Source organism: Macaca mulatta, chromosome 10 (genome assembly GCF_049350105.2).
Source record: "Macaca mulatta isolate MMU2019108-1 chromosome 10, T2T-MMU8v2.0, whole genome shotgun sequence".
NCBI lineage: Eukaryota > Metazoa > Chordata > Mammalia > Primates > Cercopithecidae > Macaca > Macaca mulatta.
Genome location: NC_133415.1, coordinates 88,773,412 through 88,795,260, shown reverse-complemented (window position 1 = coordinate 88,795,260; position 21,849 = coordinate 88,773,412). Strand labels below are relative to the sequence as shown.

The window sequence follows — 21,849 nt, the reverse complement described above, 5'->3', positions numbered from 1 at the left end:
GTATGTAAAACTGGGAAAATGTGAATAAAGTCTGTGGATTGTACCAATGTCAATTTCCTGGTTTTGATATTGTACTATAGCTATGCAAGATGTTACCATTAGGGAAAACTGAGTGAAGGGTACATGAAACCTCTCTGAACTATTTTTGCAACCTTCTATGAATCTATAATTATTTCCAAATAAAAAACTTATTATTTTTTTGAGATGGAGTCTCACACTGTCACCCGGGCTGGAGTGTAGTGGCGTGATCTCAGCTCACTGCAACCTCTGCCTCCCGGGTTCAAGTGAGTCTCCTGCCTCAGCCTCCAAAGTAGCTAGGATTATAGGAACCCACCACCACGCACAGCTAATTTTTTGTATTTTTAGTAGAGATGGGATTTCACTATTTTGGCCAGGCTGGTCTCAAACTCCTGACCTCGTGATCCACCTGCCTTGGCCTCCCAAAGTGCTGGGATTACAGGCGTGAACCACTGTGCTTGGCCAATAAAAAGCTTTTTTTTTTTTTTTTTTTGAGACGGAGTCTCACGCTGTTGCCCAGGCTGGAGTGCAGTGGCGCGATCTCGGCTCACTGCAAGCTCCGCCTCCCGGGTTCCCGCCATTCTCCTGCCTCAGCCTCCTGAGTAGCTGGGACTACAGGCGCCCGCCACCGCGCCCGGCTAATTTTTTGTATTTTTAGTAGAGACGGGGTTTCACTGTGGTCTCGATCTCCTGACCTTGTGATCCGCCCGCCTCGGCCTCCCAAAGTGCTGGGATTACAGGCTTAAGCCACCGCGCCCGGCCAATAAAAAGCTTTTTAAAAGACGTATTCTCCAGTATGACGGCTCTGATAAAGAAGAAAATAAGTATCCAAGCTTCTTTTCCACAACCCTCAACAACAAAGTGCCATCACAAGGCCTGAGGTCTCTGAAAGAGTCTGGAACTCATATGAGAGCTCTGCCTTCCCAGGGATAGTCTGCAATCCACATTTGTCCTCTTTCCTTTAACCAACACTGAGGCTGGCTAGGAGTCAGGCCTTGTATTGGAAGCTAAGTGATATGAGATGAATGAGTTATGATCCCTTCCCAAGTGAACACCCAATCTAGGGATAAAAAGGCGTAATAAGATAAGAATTTGGGCTAAAAGTCAAACGATTTCTGTCCTCATGGAATCACTTACTAGCTTTCTTATTTTGGACCAATCCATCTTCTGGCATCTTGGCCTCTCAATCTGCAAAATTCAAAAGAATGAAATATAAATGTATATTTTTAACTTAATCTGGGACCCCTGGGAGGGTTCAAGGATATATGTAACTCACATGAAAGTAGATAACTGCATCCCTTTTTGAAGAAGAAGCATTACATTTTTTTTTTTTTTTAGACTCTGGGAATCTGAATGTTTTAACTTTTATCATGGACATTTTCAAGCATATACAAAAGTAGAGTGTACATATTGCCAATCTTTCAAGTGATCCGCCCACCTCAGCCTTCCAAAGTGCTGAGATTACAGGCATGAGCCACCAAGCCTGGCTAATTTTTTGTATTTTTAGTAGAGACGGGGTTTCATCATGTTGCCCAGGCTGGTCTTGAACTCCTGAGCTCAGGTGATCCGCCTGCCTAGGCCTCCCAAAGTGCTGGGATTGCAGCCATGAGCCACTGCACCTGGCCAACTACTGAGCCAATCTTGTTTCATTTATTCCCTCCACATTATTTATTATTTACTGCTGAATCACTTTAAAGCAGGCTTACCGGCCCATAAAGGGCTGGATTTCAAAATTCAATTTCTAAGGCCCCTTCCAGTCTAACATTCAATGATTCTAATAGATCTCTCAGGTCCCTCCTTCTCTAATAATTCACGATTTTAATAGGGATGGAAGAAATAAACTAAAGATCTAACATAACATTTCATAATATTCCAGGTGCCACAAAAGTTCATTCCCTTTCATGAGAAGAACTAAATTTTAAACATGGGATTCTAGGACATTTATGATTTAACCTCCAGCAGTGTTCCAACCTCTCTTACCCCTTCTCCAGATCGCAACCACCTTCCCATGTAGCCTGCAGTTTCTACAGTTTTGCTCCACTCACTATGTACCTTTGTACAGGCAGTACCTTCTACCTGGAATGTCCCTGAGCCCCACCCATTTTCTTCTTGCGTCTCAGCTTGAAGTCCCCTCCCCAGTGAAGACTTCTAGCACCTCTTGCCTCCACAGAAGGGTTTAGTGTGCTCCTTTAGCCCTGGAAGCTGAGTGCCTGTTGCCACACAGGGAATAGCACTGTTGGTCACTCTATGCAGCAAACCCAACTACCAAGGGGCCAGACAGAAGTCCAGGTTTGAAGCCAGTAGGCATAACAAACACTAGGGCCCTGCTTTCTCACCTCTGAATAGAAAATAGAGAAAAATATCAGCTCTAAATAAAGCAACAACCTGAGAGCAACAGTAAATGCAAACAACATTCTATTTCAGAGAACCATAGGGAATGGTGGAGATTGAGACCAAATGGGACAGAGTATCTTGTCTAAAGGAAGTCGTCTCTACTCAGTGTCAGTTGATTGTTGACTGGCAGGAATTTGGGTCCAGTGTGGCCAGCTCTTCCATTTTTTTCAGGAAAAACCAGAAATCCAGATTTGCATGTGAAATCTCCCAATTTTCACATGTCAGCAACTAAAAAGCATTAAAGGCCCATTGCAATGACTTTCAAGGTTTTCAGGCTATGGAAATGATTTCATGAGGGTCCACTTCTACCCATCCAAAGGAAACATCCTATGGTAGGGACAAGTTTTATATCAGGGCTAACGGCGTGTTAATGGTTGTTAAACATGCTCCTCCATCCTGCACAGAGCTCAAAAGGACTACAAGTGTCATACAAAACCTTTCATATGAGGCCCCTGTCCTTTCAGGGCCTCAGTTTCCCCTTCTGTAAAATGAGGATACAAACCCTATTTGTGGCCAGGCGCGGTGGCTCACGCCTGTAATCCCAGCACTTTGGGAGGCTGAGGCGGGTGAATCACCTGAGGTCAAGAGTTCCAGACCAGCCTGGCCAACATGGTGAACCCCCATCTCTACCAAAAATACAAAATATTAGCCGGGTGTGGTGGTGGGCGCCTGTAATCCCAGCTACTCGGGAGGCTGAGGCAGGAGAATCACTTGAACCCGGTAGGTGGAGGACTCAGTCTCAAAAAAAAAAGAAAAAAGCAACAACGGCCGGGCGCGGTGGCTCAAGCCTGTAATCCTAGCACTTTGGGAGGCCGAGACGGGCGGATCACTAGGTCAGGAGATCGAGACCATCCTGGCGAACACGGTGAAACCCCGTCTCTACTAAAAAAATACAAAAAACTAGCCGGGCGAGGCGGCGGGCGCCTGTAGTCCCAGCTACTCGGGAGGCTGAGGCAGGAGAATGGCGTAAACCCGGGGGGCGGAGCTTGCAGTGAGTTGAGATCCGGCCACTGCACTCCAGCCCGGGCGACAGAGCCAGACTCCGTCTCAAAAAAAAAAAAAAAAAAAAAAGCAACAACAACTATTTGTGAGTCAGCTATCAGACAGAAAACCACCTGGCCGAGGGCTGTCAGGGCCACATGCTTTTTACCTGCATCATCTCACTGAATTCTCAATGACCTCTGAGAGGTAAGTTCTATTACATCCACATTTTACTGTTAAGAAAACGGTAGCTCAGAGATAGCAAGCAGTTTACCTAATAAAAACAAAAGCAAACTTCTTAAAAGCCCTTTCTCTCCAAGGGCTTAACTTATTTAATCCTCCCAGCAACTCTGAGGTGGGTACCATCAAAGGGGATTCCACCAAGGCAAAAGGCAGCCTCACTCCAATCCTCTAACCCAAGGCTGCTCAACAGAAATATAAAGTAAACCGCACATGCAATTTAAATGTTTTTTAGTAGCTGCATTTAAAAAGTAAAAACACAGGTGAAATTAATAACATTTTATTTGACCCAGTATATGCAAAACATATTACAACATGTAATCAATATTAAAAAGTATTGAGATATTTTACATTAGTTTTCTCGTATTAAGTCCCGTATTTTACGATATAGCACATCTCAATTCGCTATATTTCGAGGGTTATCAACTAGCTCCGTTGCAAGAGCTCAGTCAACTCAGGCGGCCAGCGGCCACCATAAAGGGCAATGCATTTACAATTCACTTATTAAATCCTGAAGTTAACAGAACCTACAGAGCCTCCCTTCCCTTGGTTTCGGAGGACACGCGAAAAATAACAATAGCAAAGAGTTCTCGAGCATTTCCTTCGCGCCAGACGGTGTGTTGTAGTTTGTCATCCTCGCAGTAAAGCGGGTGCTATCGCCCTCCTAGTTTGACCAAGCGAGAGGACTTTCTCCAGCCGGGCCCTTCCCGAGAGAACAACCGCCGTCCCGCTCCCCTGTTCGGGTCACAGGCCGGGCGCCACCCGGACAAGCCCCGGCCAGCTGTCACCCTAATCATTCCTGAAGGAGGGGCCGTCACAGTTACAGCCCATCAGGGTCAATCAGGAGGGGCGCCAGCACGGAAAGGTCACCTGCAAACCGAAGCGGCTCAAGAATAAGTTCCAGGACTTAAAAGTTCACCTCGAAACATTCAGGCTCCTCCTCCGACTCCTCCTCGAACTTGCGCTCAGAGGCGCCACCATTCGGAAGGAGCCCAAGCCACGCGCCGCTCGCCCTCCTGCACTCCGAGGGCAGCCGCCGCCTCATGCGACTCGAGAACGCTAGAGGGCGCCGCTTCCGAGAGCCCGCAAGCGGCTTCCGGGGGCTCGCGCGCCGACCTGGACGCAGAGAAGCCAGAGACTTTTCGTTTCCGGCTGCCGCAGCCGCTTCGCTGGTGCAGGTAAGCTCCACGCACTCTCGGCCGGTCCCGAGTCCGCCTCCCTCAAGGGTGGCGCGAGCTCTGCCCTTTAACCGGAAACGTCTCCCTGCTCACCCCGCCCGCGCGCAGACGCAGTGCTGAGCCCACAGCTACCGGACAAAGAGTGACGCCCGGAGCTGGAGTTATGGCGGCGACGGAGCCGATCTTGGGGGCCACTGGGAGTCCCGCGGCGGTGCCACCGGAGAAACCGGAAGGAGCAGGTTCGAGCTCAGACCCTGAGCTTAACTCTGTGGGCTCCTCGCTGCCGAAGGCCTCACCGCCTGCCCCGGAGCCCTCCAGCCCCAACGCCGCGGTCCCCGAAGCCATCCCTACGCCCCGGGCTGCGGCCTCCGCGGCCCGGGAGTTGCCCCTTGGGCCAGCACCCGTGAGCATCGCGCCTCAGGCCGAAGCCGAAACGCGCTCCCCACCAGGCCCCGCCGGTTCTAGACTCGGCCCCGAGACGTTCCGCCAGCGTTTCCGGCAGTTCCGCTACCAGGACGCGGCGGGTCCCCGGGAGGCTTTCCGGCAGCTGCGGGAGCTGTCCCGCCAGTGGCTGCGGCCTGACATCCGCACCAAGGAGCAGATCGTGGAGATGCTGGTGCAAGAGCAGCTGCTCGCCATCCTGCCCGAGGCCGCTCGGGCCCGGCGGGTCCGTCGCCGCACGGATGTGCGCATCACTGGTTGAGCGGTGGAACTGCGGGCGGCCAGGGCCGGGCGCTCTGTGTAGACTGGGGCCATGATCGGGTCCGGAGACCTGAGCCTAGGAGCCCACTCCATGTTAATGAAAAATGAGTTTTGGCAGCGCCTGTGGTCTGGTGTGTCTCTTTCATTCGTTCTTTATTGGGTTTATTTTACCAAGCCTATTTACCACCGCCTTTCTGGCTGGTGCCGAAACGAAGTTGGGAGTCCCTAACAATAAGGCCTTCGTTGGCTATAGTGGGATCTTTCGATGTTGTCTGAAACTGGGTTATCCCCTCTACCACATATGGGAAGTTTTTCACCTGAGCTCCCAAGGACCCACTTGGGTTTCTTACACGCAAAATAGCTGGCTTTATTAAATGCTTACTTGACTGGCTACCTCTATACCAATATGAGCACCAACTTGCACCTGCCCTTTGGGTACAGGCTTCCAAAAATGTCCAAGTTACTGAGCCATTTTAATGTGAAGTGTTTACTGCAAACCTTCACAGAGATAGGCTAGTTCCTGTGAGCTCTGGCTTATGCCGCCAGACTTGCTCAACTTCCTTGCCAAATTTTAGGCTTGTGGTAGGAATTAAGCAGAACTAGTTGAAATAATGGATTATTTACATTACGGAAGCTACTCATTTTAATGCAGGCTCCCTTTTGGTTAAACTAGCATAACTGTTTACAAAGGAAAGAAAGAATTTGGCAAATAATGAGGACCTGTTCTGAAATCTTAAACCTACTGTTTGCAGAGGCTTCTGCCCAACCAGGAAGGAGCTAGTTGGGGTCCATGGACAGCTTGGATTGGTCCCAGATGGGTCCTATTGCAGTGAGTGCCATTTGTTAATATAAGGAAGGCCAGACTTGTCTTCCTTGTACTGCTCTCAACAATCAAAATCAGCCCGCAGTTTACACCAGAAGGCATGAGTGAGACTGGGCTGGGAAGTTGGTGAGGGGCATTTTGCTTTTGAATATTAAAGACAAATTGAGAAGTATCTTTGCATTCTTGGGATTTCTTGGCAGAGTTTGCACCTGCCTCCCTGGAAAAAGATAGTTGTTTAGAAGGTAAGAACAGGCTTCTTTAAAAGGTAATGTTTAAAGAAGATTAAGGATAGGTGAAGGACAAGTGCAGTGGCTCACGCCTGTAATCCCAGCACTGTGGAAGGCAGAGGCGGTGGATCACTTGAGGTCAGGAGTTCGAGACCAGCTTGACCAACAGTGAAACCCCCATCTCTACTAAAAATACAAAATTATCTGGGTGTAGTGGCACATGCCTGTAATCCCAGCACTTTGGGAGGCCGAGGCGGGCGGATCACTTGAGGTCAGGAACTTGAGACCAGCCTGACAACATGGTGAAACCCCCATCTCTACTAAAAATACAAAATTAGCTGAGCATGGTGGTGCACGCCTATAATCCCAGCTACTTGGGAGGCTGGGGCAGAATCGCTTGAAACCGGGAGGCGGAGGTTGCAGTGAGCGGTGATCGTGCCATTGCACTCCAGCCTGGGCAACAAGAGTGAAACTCCATCTCAAAAAAAAAAAAAAAGGTGAAGAACTTTATCCAGTCATGCGTCCCTTAATGGGGATACGTTCTGAAAGATGAGCCCTTAGGCAGTTTTACTGTGTGAGCCTCATAGAGTGCACTTATGTAAACTAGACGGTATAACTTATACACACCTAGGCATTGTGATAGAGCCTGCTGCTCCTAGGCTACAAGCCTGTACAGCATGTGACTGTACTGAATACTATAGGCAGTTGTAACAATGGTATTTGTGCATCTACATAGAAAAGTTTCAGTAAAAATATATAATAGGCTGGGCGTGGTGGCTCACACCTGTAATCCCAGCACTTTGGGAGACCGAGGTGAGCAGATCACTGAGACCAGCGTGGCCATCATGGTGAAACCATGTCCCTACTAAAAATACAAGAATTAGCTGGGCATGGTTGTGGGCACCTGTAATTCTAGCTACTCGGGAGGCTGAGGCAGGAGAATTGTTTGAACCTGGGAGGCGAAGGTTGCAGTGAGCTGAGATCGCGCCATTGCACACCAGTCTAGGCAACAGGTGAGGCTCGGTCTCAAAAAAAAAAAAATATATATATATATATATATATATATATGTATGTAGAGATTGCGGGTCTGGACGTTGTTCTGGCTGGGTAAGTGATGAGTGAATGTGAAGATCTAGGACGTTACTGTACGCTACTCCAGAATTTATATAAACACCGAACACATTGACTAAATTTTTTTTTTTTTGAGACAGGATCTCACTTTGTTGCCCAGGCTGGAGTACAGAGGCACAATCTAGGTTCACTGTAACTTCTGGCTCCCAGGCCCAGGTGATCCTCCTGCCTCAGCCTCCCAAGTACCTAGGAATACAGGCACCTGCCACCATGCCCAGCTAATTTTTGTAGAGATGGGGTTTCACCATGTTGCCCAGGCTGGTCACTACTAAACTGATTTTTTAAAACTTTCTTTCTTCAATAATAAATTAGCCTTAGTTCGTGATAACTTTTTGTTTTTGTTTTTCGTTTTGTTGAGACAGAGTTTCACTCTGTTGCCCAGGCTGGAGTGCAGTGGTAGGATCTTGGCTCACTGCAACCCCCTCCTCCCGGGTTCAAGCGATTCTCCTACCTCAGCCTCCCGAGTAGCTGGGACTACAGGCATGTGCCACCATGCTAATTTTTGTATTCTTAGTAGAGATGGGGTTTTGCCATGTTGGCCAGGCCAGTCTTGAACTCCTGACCACAGGCGATCTGGCCACCTTGGCCTCCCAAAGTGCTGGGGTTACAAGCATGAGTGACAGCACCCAGCCTTTTATTTAGAGACAGGGTCTCCAGCCTCAGCCTCCCTAAGTGGTAGGATTATAGATCTGAGGCACCCTGCCTGACCAACTTTTTTACTTTGTAAGCTTTTAAATTTTAACTTTGACTTCTGTAATAACACTTTGTGTTTACACACATGGTACAACTATACAAATATATTTTCTTTATATCCTTATTCTATGAGTTTTCTTCTAGTTTAATTTTTTAATATATATTTTACTTTTTAGATTTTTGTTAAACACTAAGACAAATCCACACATTAGCCGAGGCCTATGTAGTACGACCATCAGGACATCACTAAGTGATAGGAATTTTTCAGCTCCATTATAATCTTATGGGACCACCCTGTGTATGGGGTCCATGGTTGACAGAAATATTATGTGATGCATGACTGTAACTCAACAATATGTAACTGAAACAATATGTAACTGAAACGTAGCAACAAGAACCTGTTTTATTTTTTCCAAATACAGATACAGAAGTTTGCGTGTTTTGCAAATATTGCTTCAAAGCAACATTTCTATATACAGCGCCTTCTGTTTTAATAGCGCGTAAACATAGGTATGTATCCACAGTGCAATGTTGGCTCATCAAGGATCCACCTTGCATATACTTACCACTTAAAGAAACAAAATGATTAGTCAAAGCGGAACTATTTTTGTCAAGGTAATTTTTTATAGGTGGATAGTTTTTCTCAAAAGACAAAACTTAGGTAGTGCACATACTTCTTTTTTTTCTTTTTCTTTTTTTTTTTTTTTGAGACGGAGTCTTGTAGTTGTCACCCGGGCTGGAGTGCAAAGGCACGATCTCGGCGGCTCACTGCAACCTCTGCCTCTCAGGTTCCAGCAGTTCTCCTGCTTCAGCCTCCCGAGTAGCTGAGATTACAGGTGCCCGCCACCACGCCTGGCTAATTTTTGTATTTTTAGTAGAGAAGGGGTTTCACCCTGTTGGCCAGGCTGGTCTCAAACTCCTGACCTCAGGTGATCCACCCGCCTCAGCCTCCCAAAGTGCTGGGATTACAGGCGTGAGCCACCGCACCCGGCTGGTAGTGCACATATTTCTAAATGGTAACAGCAATGTTTGCAAATAACGGTTTCCAGTGCTCCAACTTAGGGTTAATTCACCTTGACCCAGGAATTGGGAATGGAGCCCCTCAACATGGCTTTAAATTAGGGAAGCACACTGAGGTTACAATAACTTGGGGAATCTTCTCTGCTTCCCTAAGAACAAAAGTCACAATGAATGAAATGGGATTACTTCCTTTAGCAAAAACTTAAACAATAAACCCAATAATGGCCAGTCGGCAAAATTAGGGCAATTCAGTTTCTGCTTCCATTGTTGAACAAGACATGAAATTGACTACCTTAAAAGTTACAGCTTCCACAGATGTGATTAAAACTCAAATGTATTTTCAGAAAAGAAATATCAGTAATCTAATAATACAACAATCATCATACCTCACAGTTGTGGCTACAGAAAGCCATCCTGCTTCTTCCCTTTTCAGACTGCATAACAGAACTCTTACAGTGCAGCTGTCTGAACATACATGCCATGCACGCCTGTGCATTTCTTCCCACGCCAGAAATACCAACGTTAGCAGTGAGAAACAGCCTCTTGTAGAGGAATCGTCAGTTATAGATGTTATAGCCACATGTATTCTCTCTGATGGATCAGCTATAGCAGATCAGTTTATACTTGTCCTATAATTCATTATATATCAAATGGTGAGCAAATCACTAGACAGAACATTCCCTGAAATAGATTTTAGTACAGAGGCCTGAATTCATGTCCACAATGACCTGTGCTTAACTATTCCAAAGGTCGCTAAAGATACTGTTACTACTATTGAGATATTACTGGCTACTTCACGTTTACATAGTAAATGTTTGCAGCATATAACATTACAGACTCATAAACCCATAATTAACTTATAAGAGTTAATGGACAACTGTGCTTTGATTTTTGCCTTTAGTGATAAGAAAACGAAGTAGTGAAATGGGTCACTCCTCAAAGCATGGAACATTTTAACTTTGCCTAGTAAGGAAAAACAAAACAAAATATAGCAATTACATGTGGAACCGTAACCTGCAAAAGTAACACAAATATTGTCTCAAAAGGTACAAATAGGTTGTACCTGGACCTTAAGCAGCATAATCACCTTGATCTCACAAAATAATACAAACAGGAAATTTAAAATGTTAAAGTATAGTAACAAAACAATTCTGAAAACGCTGACTACTGAACATACCCTTCAGGAAGGAGAAAAGCGGCACATGTATAATTTGAAGTTTGTTTACAACAATATAAAATAAGGTAATTCCCCAAACCACATTCTTTGTAACAAATCTTTACAGTGAAAGAGTTTGAAATTTTGGGAAACATTTTTGGACATTAAATAGAACGGGGAAGCTGTCAATATTAAGAAATGGGTAGAAAATGCTGTCCTTTGGGTTCCAGACCCTGCCTGCTTCAGTTTGGAATTCCTCCTAGATTTTTATTACTGTGAGATTCTAGTTCTTCCATAGGCTGTATGGGCTCTGCTACAAAAGCCATAACACAGCCAGCTCTGGGGTGAAAGCATACAAACTTGTCCCCAGTACCATGAAGTCATGCAAGAGATGTGGTGAGAAAAGTGAAGAGTCCTAAGGAGAAAGCAGGGCAGCCAAGACTCTGCTCCTTTCCAACCTCCACAGCGTGGTGAGCTCACAACATTCCCATGAAGCTAGAAAAGGAAAATGATGCCTGCTGCCCAAACACCATGCCAGGAAGAAACCAGGGAGGTGGCATGTGCCCAAACCTGACAGAAAAGTCAATTAAATAAACTGCAAATTGAATTTACAACTGTCTCCAACTAAACTTTTTTGGCTCTCATTCCATTTATCATCAGTGGCACGATTTCAAGTGAAGTTTGTGCAAAAAGACTCCCTTCATTCAATGATGTGCACAGAAGAAGGGAATCCCGAGTCTATTTGCTACCTTTATGGTAGGCTTCGAGATCAGAGTGTCCTCCCACAGCCAAAATGGCCTCTTTGTCCAATGTCCATCACACTCCTGGCCCAGATCCCTGAAGTCAGTTGGTGTCACGTGCATTCAGCATGCTAGGTTTATTTATTTAAATATGCGAAGCTCCTCCTGCAGGTGCCCCAGGATTGTGCTCCCATGAGTTTTGGGTGCCCAGTTTCATGTTGAGCAGCAGAGGGCGATCTGCTGCACCTTGCCCAGGTCCGTCAGCAGCTGCTTGATACAATGCTTGAGCTGCGGAAGCCTGGCCAGTGGCTCAGGGGGCTCCAGTTCCCCAGTGTAGTCCAGCCAGCTCTCCAACACTGTCGGCAGAAGAGAGAAATGAGACCCAGTGAGCTCCCAACACTTGATTTGCAAGAACATCAGCAAGCATTTCAGCACCTTATTCCATTAGACCATTCATGGGCAAGGGAGGAAGGGCCATTTCAGCCAACACTGTGTCAACACCTGCTCTGCAAAGTGGTACTCCCAGGACAAAACTCAAATGCTTTAGAGCAACACAGTCCAAAAGAACTTCCTGCGATGATGGAAATGGTGCGAGTTTGTGTCATCCAATATAGTAGCCACTAGCCATATGCAGCTATTGAGCGCTGGAAACATTGCTAGTGCAACTGAGGAACTGAATTTTAAATTTTATTCAATTTTGGTTAAACAGCCACACATTGCCAGAGGCTACTGTTACCAGAGTCTAGGAGTCTCGGAAGGAAGCACCTTTCTGAGTGTTACTACTCACTCTTTAAAAAGCTTTCCCAGTCGGGCGCGGTGGCACGTGCCTATAATCCCAGCACTTTGGGAGGTCAAGGCGGGCAGATCACAAGGTCAAGAGATCGAGAGTATCTTGGCCAATGTGGTGAAACCCCATCTCCACTAAAAATACAAAAATTAGCCAGGCATGGCAGCGCGCGCCTGTAATCCCAGTTACTCAGGAGACTGAGGCAGGAGAATCACTTGAACCCAGGAGGTGGAGGTTATGGTGAGCTGAGATCATGCCACTACACTCTAGCCTGGGCAGCAGACTGAGACTCCGTCTCAAAAATAAATAAATAAATAAATTAATTAATTAAGGGAGGAGACCACCCCTCATATTGTCTTATGCCCAATTTCTGCCTCCAAAGAAAGAAGAAGTAAAAACTAAAAGGCAGAAATGAAATCCACAGGCAGACAGCCTGGTGCTGCACCCTGGGCCTGGTAGTTAAAGATCGACCCCAACCTAATTGGTTCTGTTATCTATAGGCTACAGACATTGTAGAGAAATGCACTGTGAAAATCCCTATCCTGTTTTGTTCCGATCTAATTACCGGTGCATGCAGCCTCCAGTCACATACCCACTGCTTGCCCAATCAATCACGACCCTCTCACAGGCACCCCCTTAGAGTTGTGAGCCCTTAAAAGGGACAGGAATTGCTCACTCAGGGAGCTCGGCTCTTGAGACAGGAGTCTTGCCGATGCCCCCGGCCGAATAAACCCCTTCCTTCTTTAACTCGGTGTCTGGGGAGTTTTGTCTGCCGCCCGTCCTGCTACATTTCTTGGTTCCCTGACTGGGAAGCGAGGTGAACGGTGGATGGTCAAAGCAGCTCTTTAGGCGGCTTAAGCCTGCCCTGTGGAATATCCCTGCGTATCCCTGCGGGGAACTCCGACCAGCCTGAGCGACGCCCATCCTGAGCCGATCCTGAGAGCGCTCCCGGGTAGGCATTTGCCCCGGTGGGACGCCTCGCCAGAGCAGTGTGTGGCAGGCCCCCGTGGAGGATCAATGCAGTGGCTGAACACCAGGAAGGAATGGGCGCTTGGAGCCTGGACATCTAAAACTTGGTAAGACTAGTCTTTGAAACTTGCCCGCTCCATTTGAGTGGAAGCGTGCCCTGATCACCCATGTCGTGCCTTTATTGGTACTTTGGTTTTGGTTTTGACTTGGTTTGAATTGCTTGATAGGATTGGTCTTAGGAACTTGCCCACTCCATTTGAGTGGAAGCGTGGCCTGATCACCCACGGCGTGCCTTTATCGGCACTTTGGTTTTGGTTTTGACTTGGTTTGAATTGCTTGACAGGATTGGTCTTGGGAACTTGCCTACTCCATTTGCGTGGAAGCGTGGCCTGACCACCCACGGTGTGCCTGTACCGGCACTTTGGTTTTTGTTTTTGACTTGACTTGGATTGCTTGATATTTTGGTTTTGGTTTTGATCTGGCTTGGATTTCTGGATACTCTGATTTTGGTTTTGATTTTGGTTTGGTGTAAACTACAAAAGTGTGTGTGTCCCCTTTTTACCCATTTGTTTTGTGGTGGGCGTGATGTTTTGTCTAGAGGAAACATGGGAGAGGCACAAAGTAAGCCCACCCCACTAGGAACTATGTTGAAAATTTTCAAAAAAAGGATTTAAGGGAGACTATGGACTACTATGACACCAGGAAAATTTAAAACTTTGTGTAAGATAAGACTGGCCAGCATTAGAGGTAGGTTGGCCATTAGAAGGAAGCGTGGACAGGTCCCTTGTTTCAAAGGTATGGCACAAGGTAACCTGTAAGCCAGGAAACCCAGACCAGCTTGTTTTAGATCACCCGCCCCCAACACACGGTGGTTCAGAGAACAGCAGCATAAGCGGCTGGCAGAGGCAAAGAGAGAGAGAGGAAGAGACGGAGAGGAAGATACAGACAGGGAGTCAACGAGAGAGAGAGAGAGAGAACGACAGAAGCAGAGAGAAAGAGGAAGAGACAGAGGCAAAAGGAAAATCAAAGAGAGAGAGAGACAAAGTCAAAGAGAGAAAGAAAGAGATATACAAGTAGTTAAGAAAAAAAAAGTAAGTGTACCCTATTCCTTTAAAAGCCATTATACCAATTCTAATTTGGACAAAACAAGGTCTTATTAATAGCAAAGGATAATTAAAATCCCAAACTTACAAGGTTTTCAACAAAAGTAAAGTTTGCTAAAAGTCAACAGTGTAACATGTATTACAGTAATTCTATTCTTGTGGCCTTAGACAGTCTAGTCCACAGACATAAAAAAAGGTTTGCGGCCGGGCGCGGTGGCTCAAGCCTGTAATCCCAGCACTTTGGGAGGCCGACACGGGCGGATCACAAGGTCAGGAGATGGAGACCATCCTGGTGAACACGGTGAAACCCCGTCTCTACTTAAAAAAATACAAAAAAGTAGCCGGGCGAGGAGGCGGGTGCCTGTAGTCCCAGCTACTTGGGAGGCTGAGGCAGGAGAATGGCATAAATCCGGGAGGTGGAGCTTGCAGTGAGCTGAGATCCGGCCACAGCACTCCAGCCCAGGCGACAGAGCAAAACTCTGTCTCATAAAAAAAAAGTTCGCTTTGGAAAAGAATGGTTATCATCTTCCAAAAAAAAAAAAGGGAAAAAAAGAGGGGGTGGAATTTATATAAAAAGAGTGTTATATGGTAAATTCTTGTCCTGAAATAAATTAACTGGTTGTTTAAAGAAAGAAATGTTTGTAATAAGTCAGAAAGTTAAGGCATGTCAAAAAAATTGCCTGTAAAAGTCGTGAAAGAAAAAAAAAAAGGTTATAAAAAATCTGTGTTAAAAAAAGAATTTATGCAAAAAATGTTGTATAATTTAAAAGTAACTAGGCCTCCTGAATGTAAAACTATTGAAAAAGAAAACAGTTTATGTGCAAGGTGTATAAGAAAAGCAAAATATACGTTTGGTAAAAGGATTATAAGGAGGCATAAGAATGTACATTTTTACCTACATTAAAAAGTTAAAAATTATTGTTTTGAAGGTTTAAGCAAGTTTTGAAATGTTAATTGTAAACAACATTCTGTGTGTAAACATATTAGCTAAAGTTAAAGAAGTATCATCCAGTTTTTCTGTGAACTGGACATTAAAGCAAAAGCATAACAGGTTTTTCTTAAAGCACCAACCTGCTCTTTAGCAAAAATTATAAAAGGTTAAAAAGAATCTATAAAATCTTACCTTATGGTCAAAACATTAAAAATTAAATAAATATATCTACAAGGTTTTATTAAAATTAGGTTTAACATTAATAACACACTAATATAAAGATAAAATTTAGCTTATCTTATATAAAAATCATACAAGAAGCATTGTTAAATGTAAAATGGTATTTGGCTTTCTTTGGTTTAAAAACTAATAAAAATAGGTGTTAAAGGAAATTTTTCGGTAAAAAGGCACTAAGGACTATAAAGTCTACTGCCAAGGTCCCCACATTTAAAACAAAAGGTCAATTTCTTAAAAATTATATACTTGGTTTATCTTCCACTTTCCTTTCTCGCAAAAAAAAAAAAAAAAAAAACTAAAAGTCTTTTAGCACATGTACCACCCCTAGAATTTCCAGTAAACCAGCACCAGCCTAAAGATCACGTTCTCATCGAAAGGTGGAAAGAAGAAAACCTCGAGCCAGCCTGGGAAGGACCCTACCTTGTGCTGCTAACCACCAAGACTGCTGTTCCTACAGCAAAAAAAGGACAGACTCATCACACCCCAGTCAAGAAAGCGCCACCCCCTCCAGAGTCGTGGGCCATAGTCCCAGGGGAAAACCCTACCAAACTAAAGCTAAGAAAAATTTAACTCTTTTATTAATCTATTCTATTACTCTTCCTTCTTTCCTCGTTCTATTGCTAACTATCTAGTTATTAATATAACCAAGTCAATTTCGCTTCAAACTATTGCATTTAATGCTTGCTTTGTTATACCCTGTGAGGACTTGCCAAGTCAAAGACAGCTTTCTACTTCAGAAAAGTACTTCTGTCCCTCCTGACTCTCCTTAGACTGGGCATTAGTAAACTAGTACCATTTAATCCGGGGAGATTTCGATAAAGACCCCAGTGCCAACCAGGATTGTTGCCCCCCGATGTACAGCTTTCATGCCATAGTTGGTCCAACGTTCTGTGGACCATAAAGAGCAAAGATGGACTGCCCCAACTGGTTTTTGTAATTTCCCTAAAACCATACATTCATTTTACTAGAGGATCATAGAAGTTAAAGACTTAAACTTTAGCAATTAAGATAGGATACCAAAATGCAAATGCCTGGTTAAAATGGATCAAATATTCCATCTGCACATTAAACAAAAGCAATTGTTATGCTTGGGCACATGGCAGGCCAGAGGCCCAGATTATCCCCCTTCCACTAAGGTGGTCCTCCAGTCAACCAGGCGTAAGCTGCATGATAGCTCTTTTCCAAGATTCTACAGCCTGGAGTAATAAGTTATGCTAAGCTCTCTCTGCTATATCCCAAAGTCCCTGCGGGTCAGCCCCCGAGGGCCATCCAGCTTCCGTCTCCCAACACTAAGTTCACTTCGTGTCTCTCACGACAGGGAGGAAAGTTAGCATTCTTTGGAGACCTGAAAGGATGCAGTGAGCTTAAGAATTTTCAAGAGTTTATCAATCAGTCAGCCCTTGTTAATCCCTGAGCGGATGTGTGGTGGTAATGTGGTGGACCTTTACTGGGCACTCTGCTGAATAACTAGAGTGGCTCTTGTGCTTTAGTCCAATTGGCTATCCCTTTCACCCTGGCATTTCATCAACCAGAAGGAAAAGTAATAATAAGACATCATAAAGTGAGATAAGCCCCTTATGGGTCTTTCGACTCTCATGTCTATTTAGACGCAATTGGAATCCCACGAGGAATACCAGATCAATTTAAAGCTTGAAATCAAATAGCTGCAGGATTTGAGTCAGTATTTTAGTAGGTGACAGTTAATAAAAATGTAGATTAGATAAACTACATCTATTACAACCAACAGCAACGAGCTTTTCATGAGTTAAAAGAAAAACTCATGTCGGCCCCAGCCCTGAGGATACCTGACCTGACAAAACTCTTTACACTCTATGTGTCAGAAAGAGAAAAAATGGCAGTTGGAGTTTTAATCCAGACTGTGGGACCCTGGCCAAGGCCAGTGGCCTGTCTCTCAAAACAACTAGACAAGGTTTCCAAAGGCTGGCTCCCAGGTCTAAGGGCCCTAGCAGCAAAGGCCCTGTTAGCACAAGAAGCAGATAAACTAACCCTTAGGCAAAACCTGAATATAGAGGCCCCCCACACTGTGGTAACTTTAATAAATACCAAAGGACATCGCTGGTTACCAAATGCTAGGTAAACCAAGTACCAAAGCTTGCTATATGAAAATCCCCACATAACCATTGAAGTTTGCAACACCCTAAACTCCACCACCTTGCTCCCGGTATCAGAGAGCCCAGTTGAACATAACTGTGTAGAGGTGTTGGACTCAGTTTATTCTAGCGGGCCCAGCCTCTGAGACCATCCTCGAATATGAGTAGACTGTGAGCGGTCCGTGCACGGGAGCAGCTTCGCCAGCCCCTGCAAAGTGACTCTGAAGAAGACGACAAGCCCTGCTCCAGTCACACCCAGAAGCTGACTGGTCCACGCACGGCCAAAGCATGAGGAAACTCATTGCGGGACTCATTTTCCTTAAAATTTGGACGTGTACAGTAAAGACTTCAACTGACCTTCCTCAGACTGAGGGCTGTTCCCAGTATATACATCGAGTCACTGAGGTAGGACAAAAGGTTGCTATGGTCCTATTATTTTATGGGTTTTATAAGTGTACTGGAACTCTAAAAACAACTTGTTTGTATAATGTTATTCTATACAAGGTACGTAGCCCAGGAAATGACCAACCTGATGTGTGTTATGACCCATCTGAGCCTCCCATGACTACAGTTCTTAAAGTAAGATTAAGGACTGAGGACTGGTGGGAGCTCATAAACGATATGAGTAAAGTGTTAGCCAAAGTGTTAGAGAAAAAAAAAAAAGGGGGGGGGGTGCCCAAACAAGTCACCTTAAAATTTGATGCCTGTGCTGTCATTAATAGTAATAAGTTAGGAATAAGGTGTGGTTCTCTTAATTAGAAAAGAGGCTATATGGCAGAAAATAAGTACATCTGTCATAAATTAGGACTGTGGGGAAATAAATGTAAATACTGGTCTTGTGTCATTTAGGCCACTTGGATAAACGAAAACAAAATGATGAAAAGGATCCAGTCCACCTTCGGAAAGGAAAAAATGGCCCTTCCTGTACTAAGGGACAATGTAACCCCTTAGAGCTAGTAATAACCAATCCCCTTGATCCTTGCTGGAAAAAGAGGAGTGTGTGACCTTAGGAATTGACGGGGCCAGACTGGATCCTCGAGTAAGTATCTTGGTTCAAGGAGAAGTTTACAAACGCTCTCCTAAGCCAGTGTTTCGAACTTTCTATGATGAACTAAATGTGCCAGTACCAGAAATTCCAGGAAAAACAAGAAATTTGTTTTTGCAATTAGCCAAGCATGTAGCCGAGTCTCTCAGTGTCACTTCATGTTATGTATGTGGAGGAACTGTAATAAGAGATCAATGGCCATGGGAAGCCCGAGAATTAGTACCTACAAACCCAGATCCTGATGAATTCCCAGCTCAAAAGAATCACCCTGAATAGTTTCTGGGTCCTAAAAGCCTCAATTATTGGACAATATTGCATAGCTAGAGAAAGAAAAGAATTCGCTCACCCCGTAGGACAACTTAGTTGTCTGAGACAGAAACTGTACAACGGTACCACAAAAACAGTCATAATTCCCAAAATTGCAAACCATGTGGACCCACCCAGAGTCCCACGGGGACTAGACAGTCCCCATTGGATTATACTGGATATGTGGGCATAGAGCTTACGCCAAATTACCTGACCAGTGGGCAGGTAGTTGTGTTACTGGCACTATTAAACCATCTTTCTTCCTACTGCCCATAAAAACAGACAAACTCCTGGGCTTCCCTGTCTATGCTTCCTGCGAAAAGAGAAGCATAGCTATAAGAAATTGGGAAAAAAAAAAAAAAGATAAATGGCCCCCTGAGAGAATCATACAATATTATAGGCCTGCTACTTAGGCACAAGATGGACTGTGGGGATACTGGACCCCCATTTACATGATCAACCAAATCATACGGTTACAAGCTGTCTTAAAAATAATCACTAATAAAACCAGCAGAGCCTTGACTATTCTGGCCTGGCAAGAAATTCAGATGAGAAATGCTATCTATCAAAATAGATTAGCTCTCGACTACTTGCTAGCAGCTGAAGGAGGGATCTGTAGGAAATTTAACCTTACTAATTGCTGCCTACACGTAGATAATCAAGGGCAAGTAGTTCAAGACATGGTTAGAGATATGACAAAACAGGCACATGTGCCCGTGCAAGTGTGGCATAGATTTGATTCTAGGGCCATGTTTAGAAAATGACTCCCAGCACTAGGAGGATTTAAAACCCTTATAATAAGAGTTATAATAGTAATAGGAACCTACGTACTGCTCCCTTGTTTGCTACCTGTACTTCTTCGAATGATAAAAAGTTTCATCGCTACCTTAGTTCACCATAATGTATAAGTGTGCTATATGAATCACTATCGATCTGTCTTGCAAGAAGACATGGGTAGGGAAAATGAAAGTGAGAACTCCCACTAATAAAATGAGTGAGAGTCTCAAAAGGGGGGAATAAGGGAGGAGACCATCCCTCACATGGTCTTATGCCCAATTTCTGCCTCCAAAGAAAGAAGAAGTAAAAACTAAAAGGCAGAAATGAAATCCACAGGCAGACAGCCTGGCGCCGCACCCTGGGCCTAGTAGTTAAAGATCGACCCCGACCTAATTGGTTCTGTTATCTATAGGCTACAGACATTGTATAGAAATGCACTGTGAAAATCCCTATCTTATTTTGTTCCGATCTAATTACCGATGCATGCAGCCCCCAGTCACGTACCCCCTGCTTGCTCAATCAATCATGACCCTCTCACATGGATCCCCTTAGAGTTGTGAGCCCTTAAAAGGGACAGGAATTGCTCACTCGGGGAGCTCGGCTCTTGAGACAAAAGTCTTGCCGATGCCCCCGGCCGAATAAACCCCTTCCTTCTTTAACTCGGTGTCTGAGGAGTTTTGTCTGCCACTCGTCCTGCTACAAAATAAAGTACTGTTCACATAACTACATAAATAATTAAATAATGGCCAATTGTAAAACAATGGCATATATATACACACACACACACACATACATTTCATTTAATAGCTTACTAGGCTTTTTTTTTTTTTAAAGAAATGGGGTCTTGCTCTGTCACCCACGCTGGAGTACAGTGACACGATCATAGCTCACTGTAACCTTGAACTCCTGGCCTCAAGTGATCCTCTTGCCTTGGCCTCCCAAAGCACTGGGATTACAAGGGTGAGCCACTACGCCAAGCCAGCTTTTAAATTTTTAAAAATTTTTTATTTTTTAGACTGAGTCTTGCTCTGTTGCCCAGTCTGGAGTGCAGTGATATGATCTCAGCTCACTGCAACCTCCGCCTCCTAGGTTCAAGTAATTCTCCTGCTTCAGCCTCCCGAGTAGCTAGGATTACAGTTGTGCACCACCACACCTGGCTAAGCAGGCCAGCTTTTTAAAAAAGGAATGTTACGTCCAAATTCCTATTTAAAAACTTAGTTATGAAAGCTTAGTTTATCTTGGTGTTTAAATAAAGAGTTGATTCCCTAAAAAGGGATTCTGATTACTCTTAAATACTATTCAAAAGTCTGTTTACCTAAATAAAATCTTTAAGCTTTATCATTTATTTTAATGCTTGGTATCTCTCTCAGGGCCTAGAGTCTTAGAAATGTACAGAATATGTGACTCTGAGTCGGCGAGACATACAAGAGGCCAAAGAAGGGCATTCAGGCCTACCATCTTTGCCACACTGCCCATTTGGCATGTCCAGGGCTAGAGAGGCTAAACCTGGCTGAAGAGAGGATTAAGGAGGTAAGATGTGAGTAGACTTTAACTTCTCCCCTCAGAGAAGGTCCCTGTGGCAACAACCGAACATTCACCCTGTTTCCATGGTGATAATCCTATTTTCAGGGGCTCGGAGCCACTCCTACTGCTATTCTCTCAAGAGCTACACTTTTTTGTCTAGCATTATATCCTCCTTCAGCTCTCTAAATATGTTTTTCAGACAGTGGCATCAGTTACAATTCCCTTTTTTAGTTTATTTTTTTAGAGACAGGGTCTGTGTTACACAGGCTGGAGTACAGTGGCATAATCACAGCTCACTACAGCCTCCAACTCCTGGACTCAAGCAGTCCTCCCACCTCAGCCTCCCAAGTAGCTGGGACTCCACCCCTACACTTGGCTAATTTTATTTTATTTTATTTATTTATTTATTTTTTATTATTATACTTTAAGTTCTAGGGTACATGTGTATAACGTGCAGGTTTGTTACATATGTATACTTGTGCCATGTTGGCATGCTGCACCCATCAACTCGTCAGCACCCATCAACTTGTCATTTACATCAGGTATAACTCCCAGTGCAATCCCTCCCGCCTCTCCCCTCCCTATGATAGGCCCCAGTGTGTGATGTTCCCCTTCCCGAGTTCAAGTGATCTCATTGTTCAGTTCCCACCTATGAGTGAGAACATGCGGTTTTTGGTTTTCTGTTCTTGCAATAGTTTGCTGAGAATGATGGTTTTCATCCATGTCCCTACAAAGGACACAAACTCATCCTTTTTT

The 21,849-nt window shown here is 44.6% G+C and overlaps 3 protein-coding genes across 6 annotated transcripts in view; 1 reads left to right on the top strand and 2 right to left on the bottom strand.

The window, feature by feature from the left end:
- CNBD2 (cyclic nucleotide binding domain containing 2) overlaps positions 1–4,685 on the bottom strand; it is a 78,443-nt gene extending 73,758 nt beyond the window's left edge. Inside the window, exons 1-2 of one of the 2 annotated variants that reach the window (XM_028828384.2) lie at positions 4,553–4,685; positions 1,156–1,206 (exon numbers count right to left, since the gene is read on the bottom strand). In XM_028828384.2, the coding sequence (XP_028684217.1) occupies positions 1,156–1,206; positions 4,553–4,678 (177 nt within the window). In that variant the 5' untranslated portion in view covers positions 4,679–4,685. The remainder of the gene's footprint in view (positions 1–1,155; positions 1,207–4,552) is intronic. The other variant, XM_015149100.3, reaches the window with a different exon arrangement.
- A 91-nt stretch (positions 4,686–4,776) lies between these two features.
- On the top strand, positions 4,777–5,635 carry SCAND1 (SCAN domain containing 1). Its single transcript, NM_001190908.2, is given in 2 exon segments — positions 4,777–4,811; positions 4,920–5,635. A coding segment is annotated over 1 exon segment (540 nt). The 5' UTR covers positions 4,777–4,811; positions 4,920–4,974; the 3' UTR covers positions 5,515–5,635.
- A 3,137-nt stretch (positions 5,636–8,772) lies between these two features.
- Positions 8,773–21,849, bottom strand: part of PHF20 (PHD finger protein 20) — a 186,820-nt gene continuing 173,743 nt past the window's right edge. For all 3 annotated transcript variants that reach the window (XM_015149104.3, XM_077951704.1, XM_077951705.1), the window contains one exon: positions 8,773–11,659. In XM_015149104.3, coding sequence (XP_015004590.1) covers positions 11,517–11,659 — 143 coding nt within the window. In that variant the 3' untranslated portion in view covers positions 8,773–11,516. The remainder of the gene's footprint in view (positions 11,660–21,849) is intronic.